Source organism: Dermacentor andersoni, chromosome 1, assembly GCF_023375885.2.
Source record: "Dermacentor andersoni chromosome 1, qqDerAnde1_hic_scaffold, whole genome shotgun sequence".
NCBI lineage: Eukaryota > Metazoa > Arthropoda > Arachnida > Ixodida > Ixodidae > Dermacentor > Dermacentor andersoni.
The window spans coordinates 170853777-170866702 of NC_092814.1; the positions used below are offsets into that span (position 1 = coordinate 170853777).

General features: G+C 45.1%; 1 protein-coding gene across 1 annotated transcript in view; it reads right to left on the bottom strand.

The window, feature by feature from the left end:
* Window positions 1-12926, bottom strand: part of LOC126547395 (CD109 antigen-like) — a 103296-nt gene that overhangs the window by 16178 nt on the left and 74192 nt on the right. Inside the window, exons 17-24 of the mRNA XM_050195377.2 lie at window positions 10911-11028; window positions 9762-9875; window positions 8659-8775; window positions 7186-7314; window positions 5915-6086; window positions 4929-5117; window positions 3891-3960; window positions 102-282 (exon numbers count right to left, since the gene is read on the bottom strand). Of these exons, the coding sequence (XP_050051334.1) occupies window positions 102-282; window positions 3891-3960; window positions 4929-5117; window positions 5915-6086; window positions 7186-7314; window positions 8659-8775; window positions 9762-9875; window positions 10911-11028 (1090 nt within the window). The remainder of the gene's footprint in view (window positions 1-101; window positions 283-3890; window positions 3961-4928; window positions 5118-5914; window positions 6087-7185; window positions 7315-8658; window positions 8776-9761; window positions 9876-10910; window positions 11029-12926) is intronic.

A 12926-nucleotide genomic window follows, 5' to 3' on the forward strand; every position in this document is an offset into this window, starting at 1 on the left:
ACGTCCAACCTATTACCTATGTACCGTATATACTATAGCTTAGAGAAAAAAAAAAAGAAGAGAGCGAGTAGGACCAGCGCTGAGGGGCGAATGTAAGCTACCTCTGATCTCATCCTGCGGTTCCATGGGCGTCGGGTGGTCTCGTAGAAAGCTCCGTTGGTATCCTGGTACTTGAGCAGAAAGTGGACTCCTTCCGTGATAATCCGCGGGTCGATGTAGATGTCGTGCTCCCAGTCCGGGAACACCGCCAGCATGTACATTCGCAAGCTGAACGCTGTCAGCCTGTGTGCGCGCGGCCAAGAGCCGAAATCCTGTTAGTGGCTCGCCCAACAACTGCGCCGAGGTAAATGTACCATAGGCAACGAAAGGCTGTAGGTGTCGCCAAAAAGACTAAATAGCCTTGCTGCCTCGTACGCATACACAGCCTGTAAAATAACGGGTCTTTGTCGCGACACGTACACAACCAACCTTTCACCTGGGGTGAGTAAATATTTGTTCCGCTTTAATACTACCGCCAGCAAAGACGCTCAAGAATATTTTTCTCGCATCCTGAGCTTTTAGTATACAAGACACGGGTTCATCCTGCAGCTGCGTCTGTTACCAACGAGTTAAAAATCCAAGGCTCCGAATAAATTTTTTTTCTGTACCAAAATCACAAACATTTCAGGCAGGTTGAACTACTCATGCTCATGAATAAAAACACAATGGTTTCTGTTGAATTTACAGACGCGCCATGGGGGCACGAATAATACGAATAATTCGTTGCCACCATGTAGATTACCTTCTCACATCTGTTTTGTGGTAACGGCCACAAAGTTGCAGCGCCAGAAAAAAGATATATATATATATATATATATATATATATATATATATATATATATATATATATATAGACAAAGCCGAAACGTCAGTGCAATATACTGTCTTAATTCAACGTACGTCGTACTCTCTCTTTCCTCGCTACATATATATAGGTACCCCGAATGAAAAAGCTTCCAGAGCACAGAATTTGGCAAAGAAAAAAATATCATAGCAGCCCCCAATGCATCCTCCCTCAAATCGAAATGTCTGGTTGATACTTCGACGCGCGAAGGCCTCGTGGTTCACCTCATTTCGGGGCTGAGTGGCAAAGCTGCCAGAAAACTACTTCATCGCCAATGTCATGCTTCGAAATTTTTTGCGATTGGCTATATAGAGCGCTCCGTGGCAACTGAGTGCTTTATTTGCAAATAGATTTTTTTTTAAACATTAATGCACAGGTTTTCCTATGACGTTGCGCAGAGATACTCGATTTCTTTTCTAGATAGACAAAAAGGAGGGCTGCGGGCACAAACATTCTTTCGTCGCTCACTTTCCAGAGCTTTTAGTATGTCCATAGTTAGCTTGTCTGGATGCTTGTGCAACAGTGTACTCGTGTGTTGAGTGAACCCATGGGTGTAATGGCTTCGTGGAATGATGGGTTCCAGTAATAAGTGATAGGTGAGCGCGCTAATTACTTAGCGAGGATCTCGACTCTGCAGCCTTGTCGCCGGTGGGTACCGAGCTCACAACCTTTGCATTACGCGTGGGATGCACTATCAATTGTGCTACAGTGACGGCCATCCATCCGTCCACTAACTAGGGTACTTATGTGTAGTAGATCTAGGCCTGGAAGAGTTAGCCAGCGCTACTAAGAGCTATTGCAGGTGGATGTGGAACACCCTTTTTTTGTCTGATGGCGTCACGTAACACACGAACTTTATAGTGCAGGTACGTGGCTAATAAACCCTCCTATGCTACCTAATGGCATCAAGGCCACCACTCTCTCGATGGCCTCTCTATGAATGAACGAGGAGAAGGGAAACAGAGGGGTTCAATTTTTTATTAATCTGGACCATATAAAGCCAACAGACAATTAAGCCAATGAAATCATAGGATTAATTAGCTGTGATTGAAATTGAAATGTACACTATAATGAAGAAAAGAAAAATGAAAGTGGACGAAAAGATAACTTGTCGCCCGTGGGCACTGAAACCACAATCTTCGCATTACGCGAGCGATGCACTACCAATTGTGCTACAGCGACGGCCATAAACCCGTAAACTAAGCTGGGTATTTATGTGTACTATAGATTTAGCCATGGAAGTGTTAGCCAGCGGCCCCCACCGGCGACGAGTTATCTTTTCATTCACTTTCATTCCTATTTTCTTAATTATTTTCTACATTTCACTTTCAACCACAGCTAATTACTCTTGTGCTTTCCTTTGGTTCATTGCCTGTTGGCAATGAATGGTTGCGATTAACAAAAATTGAGCCCCTTTGTTTCCATTGTTCTCGTTTATATATATACACCCGTGACGCCTGCGGTTTAAAGCATGTTCCACATCCGCCGTCATGGCCCTAAGGGGGCACTGGTTAACATTCCCAGAATTATGTTGCAAGTTTATATGTACAAATAGCCCGAAAATTGGACAGAACGACAGACGTGTCGCAAGTCGTCTTCTTTGCCGCTTTATTTTCCCTATTCTTGACTATTGGTGGATATTAGTTAAAAGGCACAGCTAATTTTCCCTATGTTTTTCTTGGTTTTATTGTATGTTTACTAAGTGAAATAATTATACCGCTCAAACGCAGCCCAAGTTGGCGTACCTGTGGTTCTAGTAGTCTCTTTCTTTTAATTGAAAACTGGCGACAGTCGAGTAGGAAATGGGCGATTGATTTTGGTTCATTGCAACGATAGCACTAAGGATACCAGGCCAGATTTATGCAAGTAAAATTTAAGGTGGAATGTGACAGCGTAATTTTGTGGTCGTAAACTTCAGCTGCCGTGTCGGACACCACTCGCTAACCCAGGAAAAAAAGATATGTCCAAAATCTGTTGACGATGCGACCGCCCAGCAAATAGAGGAAGGCCGCGAAATATAAAAAACGTCGTGTGACTGCGCACCCGTGTGCACGCGATAGCAGCGCCGTCAAACAGTTTGTGGAAAAGCAACCTGTTAATCTGTCATACTGACCTGAGCAGTGGTCATGCAGCACGCGTGTTCATGCCACATCGCCCGAACATGTCCCGGCGATCATTGCGTAGCAAGATCGTGGTAATGCGCTGCCCTGAATGGCGAGCCTGAGACGAACAGCTTGCTTTGCCACTGCGTCTGTTTGAGGGCGCTGCTATTCCGTGCGCAGTCGCGTGGTATACGTTTGCTGCTTCGCGGGATTTCTCTACTTGATAGAAAAAGTAAACGTGCGACGTGTACCTCACTGAAAACACCTCATTTTAGGTGTCTTGTGATCCTCCACAACGGACTAATTGTCATCTTGACAATTGGAACAGCATTTAGAAAATTACATAGTTACTTTTAATTAAATAACTGGATGTCAGATACTAAAAAAATACTGGCTGTTTCTTAACAAGACTAAACAAATTGCGCTTAGTCTCAGTCGCCTAGAATGATCCGTGTTTTTTTTTCGTTTGTGTGTTTATCTGTGTTTCTTTAACTCGTTCTACGATAGTTGGGACACCCTGTATAGTTCACACCAGCGGGCCCTTTTTTTTTTCTTTCTTATCTGCGCTGAGCGTATGCGTCATTAATAACGCGCGGTGACTGAAACACATGTGTAGCACACATCTCTTAAACGTACGATGCAGTGACTGTGTGGTTGTTAATTGTTTGTTTCTAATGCGTAAGGCTTACGTAAACGTACACTTCTCACCAACAGAGGTGGCTCTCCAGGACGTAGCGTTATTACTGGTGTGAACTTATAGGTGTACTCTGTGCGACTGACATAGCGCGCGTATGGTCGCCTTCCCAGCCACCACGTTCCCGCCTTGCGAAAGCCAGACCGTGTTGCACAACCAGCTGTTCGCTGTAAAACAATGCAGAATAAAATTCACGAGAATTTCCACTCACCAAACACTGGGCTCCTTCTTGAACATGGTGAACGCACCGTTCTTGAAGTAGGAACTCTGATAAACGTAGGCTGGCAATGCAGAAAAAGAAACAAAATACCGGTATAACGTTTGCATGCGTTCTTTCGCCAGTAACGCGGCGTCTTAATGGCGAGAACGTCGACTGCTGTTCCTCATTAAATATAAATTCAAGATTTGCGTCACTGCGTGACGTCGGCCGATGGGACATCGCAGAGAGTGCGCGTCAATGAAGCACGCCCGCTTCTCCGAACCGAGAACACCGGTGCCAGAGGAAAACAAGAGCAATACGAGACCTGAAGCTAGAGCAGAGAATCGTAAGAACCTGCACGACCTTTTGTTAGCGACGCCAGTTTCCGTTCCCGCAAGGATCACATAGTTAGCACGCCTGCCGTGTCTATTAGCGTGATCCACTGAGTAGATTTGCGCGTGTACTTATGCCATTTGTGTGGTCACGGCAAAGCGGCGACAGCATATCACTTCCCCTGTGTAGACATCTGAGCAAGGAAGCATTCGTGAACAGTGTAGGGTGCAGCCTTTCGCTGTTTTAACGAAGGAAGAGAACTGAAAATTCACGTTCCTTAATAATGTGCCCTCCCTCATTTTCCCATGGAGTGGGCAGCAGTGGATGTGTCGCTGTCACCGTTGGGTTTTTCTGGAAACCTGTCCGACCGCGCTAGTTTCTTGAAATCACGTATTTATTTTTTATTTCATTTTTTATTTATTTATAACGGATCCAATATATTTCGATATGTTCAACAATCTATACTTCTGCAATGGGGGGGCGGCTTCAAGGTTTTGGAATGAGATCGATGGTTCGACATCTCGTCTGGTCGGGAGGAGGCGTGTTGAACGAATGAAATGGTGATAAGCCGATCAAAAAGGATAGATTAAAAAATTCTTAAGACGTTTCGTCGCCTGTACGGAAGCCGAAACGTCTTAGAAGATTTTTAATGTATCCTTCCGTAAGAAACTGTGCCGGAGCACGCTCAACATGGGCGTCTACAATGAGTGTGTTTACCTTTGTTCAGTTTCTCAAAGATGGGCTTTGCGATCTCACGAGTCAGCTGGTCAGTGAGACGCAAATAGGTCAGCCGAATAACTTGATAGGCAAAACTGAACATGGCATGCTCGCCCGATTTTGTGGCAATTGAGAATCCGAAATCCTCCGGTTCCACGTCTCCGTCCAAAGGTGTTCCAACAATGTCTCCTGCAATGAAGGCAATAATGGCATGATGACACATACAGGAATGTATTTTTTTTCTTACACGTTCAAATGCAACAAGTAGCACCTATACTAAAGCACAAGTAACTGTCATTGTTTGCACGTGCTATGAGTGCTGGCGTACTTCGCGGAAAAGCTATTACAGCAGAAAGAAGACTTACGATCGAAGGAATCAAAAATGTGACTCGCGCCCTCGCCATGCGAGAACGTACAGATCCGGGATTTGGACGCGCCACATGTATAAGATATTTTACAAGTGCATCAAATTACCGTATCTTGGCGCGAATTATTGACACCCAAAATTCAAGAAACAAGTATGCCAAACTGAAACAGATCGCAAATCTTGCCTTGCGATGCGACTTCACGACACCAATAAAGCGCATTGCTGTGAAGCTGCACCACGGTTCAATAGGAACCAGGGGTAAAGGCAGTGGGCGACGGCATGCAACACAAACTTTTAAGTGGAAGTTTTGCGTTGTGCGGGCATTTGGGGGGGGGGGGGGGGGGGGGGAATGCGGAGTATCCTGCGGTATGAAGATCTCAGCGTTGTTGCACGTTGTTATTTACGCGAGTTGTGAGAGTTGTGAAGGCAATCCTTCCTCCTTTCTCAATGGTTGTCATTGGGAGCGCGGGTTATGTACAGAGGTGGGTTAGGCCTGCGAGTGTGCGGCATATTGGTGCGGCACAACTCGGTTCACCGACGGCATAGAGGAAGTTAACGAATAGGAACAGGACAAGCGCTTGAAAAGTGCATACATCAGCACTGTTCAGTGGAAGCGTACCTATGACCGACACGTGCGCGGCAGGTGAGCCGAAGAGGTAGCGCCGATACTGGCTCTCAAACGGGATGATGGGGTCCTCGGTAACATTGAGATCGAGGAACTTGATGTTGTACGCCTGCGCTCGCAGGTCCATGAGCATGGACGTGTGCATTCGCAAGGGCACGCCGTCGGGCTGCGTGAACAAAGGCGCATTAAATGCGGCACTTCGAGTCGCACTCTCATCACTCTGGAAGAATGCAGCTGCACAGTAGTGTGTGGCCCATATTGCGGAATTACCCGGCGTACGTACCGCAGTACTACAGCGCCACGCTCGACAGCATTCATTGTTTTTCTAGAGAACACCACGCCAAGGAAACTTTTAACGGTGGCTGTGACAACATAGCGGCAATTGTACTTCGGACTTAAATCACAAGAACACTTTCTGAGGGTTGAGTAGCTTGCGAGTTTGCGGGATAAAACATGCTAAGAAGCCTCCCTTCCACTCTCATCATAGGGGTTTTCAGACTTTTACCTCAGGCCTACCTCTCTATTTTTTCTTACATTTTTCTCTCGCACGCTCTATCCTTCTCTCTCTGTCTCTTTCGGAGGATCCGCTTATGGTGAGATATCTATTTAGCCCCGCAAAGCCGGAACGCCATTCCGCAAGAAGGAAAATTAGAACTTACCCACTTTTACATTCGTACAAAAGTTTTTTTTTTTTGAGCGAGCAATTAATATAGCAATTAATTGTAACTTTGTTTCTCGTACTACTCCCCCATCTGAAGACTTTCCCCAGCATATAATGAAATGCCACTATGCACATCGCGTGAATTTTTCTGCGCTTAAGTCAGAATTTGGAGGTGGTAAATTCAGCGTATCGAAAATGATACTTTCAATTATGAAGCCCACCATCATTATAAGTATTTCTTTATTTCTAATAATAAAAAAACACGCTACAAACTATTCGCCGCGCGTATACCTGAATCACGTACGCCAACGTTTTTCTATTTAGTACAGTGTGTCGCTAAACTATATGGCGTCTAGCGCGTACAATTCTGCCGAATCGCGTCGACATGGACCAACGTTCAGCGCGACCGCTGTCACCTGCAACACGGCCCCGCACGTGCTGTGCCAGCGTCACACGACTGCACCAAGGAGCTGTCTCGGTTACCAGTTGACATCACAGTCGTAACAACGCATGGTGGATTGTACTTAATGCAGCACCAGATACGCGTTATTCGGTGACTGTGATGGCTCACTTCGAGTGCGCTAGCCGGCTTAGATGTACTCACGAGGAAGTTGATGGTAATAGTGTCCTCTTCGTGGGCTACTTGTGTTTTGGCCACAATGCCCACATCCACCTCTCCAATCTTCACTGAGACAATGGGAACGTGTATGGTGATGTGGTTGAAAGGCTGGATCTGTTGAGGAAATGAATAAAGGCGCCGTACAAGTCAACAAAAACATTTGACCACGAATAATATCCTACGAAGCAACACCAAAAGAGACAGAAATTGAACTTTGCTTGATTCAGAGAGTTTATGACTGTACTTAACGAAACACTTGAGACAGCATAGAAGTACAACTAGCGATGACGGCTGATATTCATCTATAAATAAGAAAAACAAAACAATAGAAAAAGAAGGTTTGGTATAGGAGAGTAATTCTTTCAAATATATTGTTTTCCCTGAGGTGAGTGTCGTGTAAGATCTGATAATCGAAGCTGTCCCGTTCATTACATTTTAATTAGTGTGCGATATGAGTGCAAATAAATTTTTTTTTGCGCCAGATCAAAATTTATCAGCTCATCTCTCTTCTATTCTGCTGCATTTCTTGCTTCCTCCCCGCAAGAGCAAACTGCACTTGCAATGAAAGCGGTAAACTATAACGACAGTCATCAGAATCAATGATGTTGGCGGCTGCATATTTAAGCTCTCTGAAAAAATTGGGAAGGAAAAGGACAACAGATAGAAGGGGACATACAGCAAGGGTCAGCGTGATACGCCGAATCAATCGGCGCTGTACGACGTGTTTGAACGTATACTCGATTTCCTAAAAACCGTGCGGCAAAAGTAAACAGGCGTTTTTTGCGGGACACTATATTTACGGCAGCGCATATCTGATATAGCGTGATAATCAGTAATAAGGTCATTAATATGCGTTCGTATTTCCTGTATACCAATCCGCATCACCAATCCGCATCCCTCGCGTATTGCGAGAAAATGCGGCGCCGCAACTGAATATACATGATCATTCACTGTGTCCCCCTCCCCCCCTCCCCTGTGTCCGCTACCAAGGTAGTTTCGTCTTACGGGCTTGTGTGCTGCTCGTTCACCTGCGCAATGTTTCCGTCGCGGATGAGAAAACGAAACAAAGAAGTCAAGTATAGTCACGCCAGACACAAAGACTGTGTGCACAGAATGAATGGCACATGCAGCGTCAAGTACTAACCGGGCAGAAGCGTTCACGTGTGTCGGCGTAAGCTGGCTGACGTGCTTTCGTGCTCGGAACTGTGTGCTGTTTTGTTCTGCCTTTGTTTGCGTCATTCAGCATTGCAATTATGTCATTAAAACAAAACAAACACAAGCCCGTCACCTTATTCCCTTCTGCATACCTTCTCGATCGGACACGCCGCTGTGGCTTACACATATCGTGCATGGTACCTGTATCAATCATTCCTTGACGATATCTGTTCTGGCGATCAGGACGTGACAGTGGCTGCGATAAAGCCGTAAGAGGGTAAGCAAACAGAGAGATATACTAACGTAAACAACATGCTGCTGTTCACCCTTGGTGGTCACGGGGCTGTAAGACCCGACTCGGCCCAGAGGTCCGACTTGCACAAACCGGTAGTCTTCAGACCCCAGCACTCGAAGTTCAGCCTATATGTGCAACACAGAACGAAATGCAATATTTATTAGCGATGAAACAACAAAAAATGAAAGCCTTGCTAATTGAACATTATGAGCCTTCTATAAACACAACTGCCTTCAAAAGCACTCATAGCATATTACACTCACAATAGCACTCACATAAATATTGCAGAGCCATTAGTCAGAAGCAGCCATTACTAATAATGACTAGCCAGTCAGCAGTGTCTTGAACACGACATCAAAGTAGAAAAAAAATACTAGAGTGAATTTTGACGAACGCTACTGCCAGATACTGTCATGCATCTGCCAGACGCTTGCGAGATCAGGGACCGAATTCACAGAGCCTTTCTTTCGTAAGTGCGCTTTGCCATTGACAGGCGTTCTTTAGCTAATAATGAGTTCAGCGACAGAATTCGCTAGCCTTTTCCCTCACAAATAATTCTAGCGTAGGAGCTTTTTGTGAATACAGACCTAGAATTTTATGAAGCTCTGCGCGAGTGATTTCAGGAGCCCATAGTAGGCGCTGTCTCCGAATCCGAAGTAAGCGCGGTCTGTTTCTCGACTGCGCCCCATAGGGCACGAAGTAAATCATTTTCACGCTCAGGCTGTGTCCCAAAAAAGGAGCAAGAGCACCGGATGCGTGCCTAGAATGTTCACATCTTCCTTGAGGCGTAAACAGGTCCGATGCACCCGTACACTTCGCAAAGCGACACCGAAAACGCCTTCGCTGTGGTTCGCAGCATGCACAGCTTAATGTATGTACTATTAATAAAAAAAGAAGAAATAACAAGATGAGTTCTTAATTAAGAGAATGAGAACTAGCTCTTTTTTTTTTCAGTAACGAGGAAATAAGCGTATACATGGCGCTGCATATGCGACGGAAATAATTTAATGTCATCCTTGGCTGGGGGCATATTTATCAAGCGTGCCGAGTTCATTTTTTTTTTCATACTTTATTTCATGTCAAGCCAGAACATGTAGGGTGGCGCACTTACTTGAACTAAGTAGTTCTGGTAATTGAAGAGGACCACACGTATACCAATCTGCTCTCCAATGACAGCCGTTGAAGGTGCTTCGTACGTCATGAAGAAAGGCCGCAAGCTGTTGTGCTGCAGACCAGTTGAACGGTTTACTTTACATCCAAAGAAAAATTTAATAACGAGCGCCACATATTTCAATTATCATGGTTGGGTTCCCATTGTAAGGTTGTCTTTCTTGATACTGGCGGTTGATAATTGGTAAGAAATGTAGCGTTCGAACGTTAACAAAACAAAACCGAACAAGTTTAATTCTGCGTTTCGGCGACGAAATGTCGAATGAAAGGTTTTTGTTTCGTTTTGTTTTGGTACGTGCGCCTGCACTTCTTACAAATTACCAACGACCAGAACCAAATAACATATCATTAATTAATTCGTTAATTCATACATGGTGCATCAGCTAACGCAGAGCAAATTTTTTTTTTCTATGCAAAGATTTTTTACATATGACATCAACTGTATGTTGTTGGTAACCTTCTTGAGAACATCCAGTATACACAGCGTTACTATAAATAATTAGCAATGAAAAAGTTAACTAGCTGTTTAATTATTAACTTCACGACCACTATGTCAATACAAAATTTGTAAAGCACATTTGGGCAATTAGTTTGAGACCCTTTCTTGGGTGACTATTTTTTCCTCGTTTAAAAGAAAGTCCGTGAACATTAAAGGGGCACTGAAGGAAAATATTTAGTCGCGCTAGATTGAAATGTTAGGCTTCTGTAATAACGAATTCACCATTTGTAGCGATAACAGAGCTTTCTTGAGCCAGAAAACAAAATTAAATGACGAATATGGAAAATAGGAGTGGCGCAACCTCTTGCGAACTATGGTACCTCTGAAGTGACGTCAGCACTGGCTCATTCAAAGAGCATAGAGGAAGGTCACGAGGAGATTACACAAACTCGTCCGTTTTGGCGCGTGCTGTTCAAATTGAGAAGCAGCAGCAGGACCTTCGGCCGCAGTTTTCTAGGCAACAAACTGATATATTGGCACGAAGAAAATTATCATAGAATTCTAGACGAATACTCTATTGATCTAACTCGGCTTAATATTTTCTAGTGACCCTTTAACAAAAGCCTACAAAGACAAGCAAAGCATACTTACGTAGATCGGCTCCTCAAGGATGGCAAAGCCGTGCAGTCTGCTGACAGCAATAGCATTGAACATGTACAACGTTGGACCCTTAGGCACAAGGCATGACATATATATGTCCTTTAAGTTGCTGCAAAAAAAAAAAAAGTGTAGAAAAGAAGCACATTGTTTACATCATCAAACAACGCATTTGTGCGAGAAGCATCAGGGGAACTAAGAGGCTTGATCTATATTCAACAAGCATATGAAGCCAACGGACAAGTAAACCAAACACAGCATCGAGGAAATAACTATTTTAGAAAACTGAACAATCTGAATAAAGGAAGGTAAATTTTCGATGATTTCATCGTTATAAATGAAATATGCTAAACTGAGCTCCGTCGACGCCTGTCCGTCTATTTGCACACATACGTTCTTGTACATCAGTGTGCTGTCACTGCCGTGGGAGTTCCATTTTCGTGCTTTTTTATACTTGGCTGTGGGTGTGTTAGACATCGCCGCTAGCGGCCAAGGTGGCGGATGTGGAACATTCGTGAAACCGCAGACGTCACATAGTGCGTAATCTTAATAAATGAGATAGCTGATAGAAGGAAAGAGAGGGAGGTTAACCAGCCTGAGCCCGGTTAACTACCCTGCACTGGGGAAGGGAGTAAAAGGAATGACAGATGGCTAGAAAGAGAGAAAATAAAATGTTCACAGCACTCACACACCCACACGCTGAAGCGTTCATCGTTCGGTCCGTCACAAGCAGTCCTGAAAGGCTGGTGCCCCTCCAGAAACGCAACAGCGCTTTTGTGGCTTAGTACATCGCAGACACATGAGGCGACGGTCCCAGGATATTCTCTTCTGCCATATGCCTGTCATATAAGTTCCCTGTAGCGGTCCGAAGGGCAAGACTTTGATTTTTATAAGAAGGGCAGTCGCACAATAGCTGCATTCTCTGTGTCACCCGTGTTACAGTTGGTACTGTGCGCCATTCTGGCTAGGAATGAATAGGCGTTCACAAAGGAAACACCTTTTTGTAGCAGACGCAGTAAGGATCCTTCACGTCGAGTAAGTCCGGGATAAAGTTGTGATTTTTATATATGGGTATACGACGTGTAGACGTCGGTTCATAAACGCCTCTGTGTTCCACTTCAGTAACGCGATGATTCGGGCAAGACCGCTGAGGCCCCGCGCTGCGTCCGTTCTCAAAGTGCTTTCGGTTTCTTCATGTGCTGCACGGGCAGCTTTGTCGGCGCTTTCATTGCCGATGATGTCGCAGTGGCCCGGTAGCCACTGAAACATTATGTTGTCGCCTCTGTCAAGCGCGCTTGATGGCAATGTATTCCAATCTCGAGCTTGGCAACAGCGCGAAAGACGATGACGCAGAAGGCGGTATACCATTACCGCACGTAGCGCGCAATCTTTGTCTGCAGCTGTTCATGTGGGCCGCGACGCAGAGCTGACAGGACAAACAAATGGCCAATCAGCCCTCGCATTTTAAAGATCGAGCGCCGCTGGCTAGCACTATCAAGACAATGTTACACATACATGTAGTACATGTGCAGTGTTCAGCCATTGAAACGCGGTACTCAGACAACATGGCGGCCGGCACTTTTTTGCGCCACCATTCGACGCTGGGGACATTGAGCGGGTGTACTTTCGTGTCACATGAAAACGAGCCAGTTTTTGACCCAACGTGACGCAATCGGGCCCCCTCAGCGATCGCCCAGCGCCCACCGGTCGCTCAAGAATTACCGACCGCCATACTCTTCGAGTACCGCGTTTCAATCGCTGAGCACTGTAGATAAGGAGCTAAGAATGCGGACTGTGCGACAGCCCCCGCCGTAGCCCAATTGACAAGCATCGCACATGTGCTCACGTGGTGAGTTCGGCTCCCACCGGCGACAAGTTGGCTTTCCTCACGCCGTTATTTTCTTTCTCCTTTACTAAGAATAACAGTATTATGGCAAGTTTAACTCGACTCTTTAAATAGCTTCCCACTGTTCATTGTTTCCAAATTGTATTTCCCTCCTGATTTGCTTG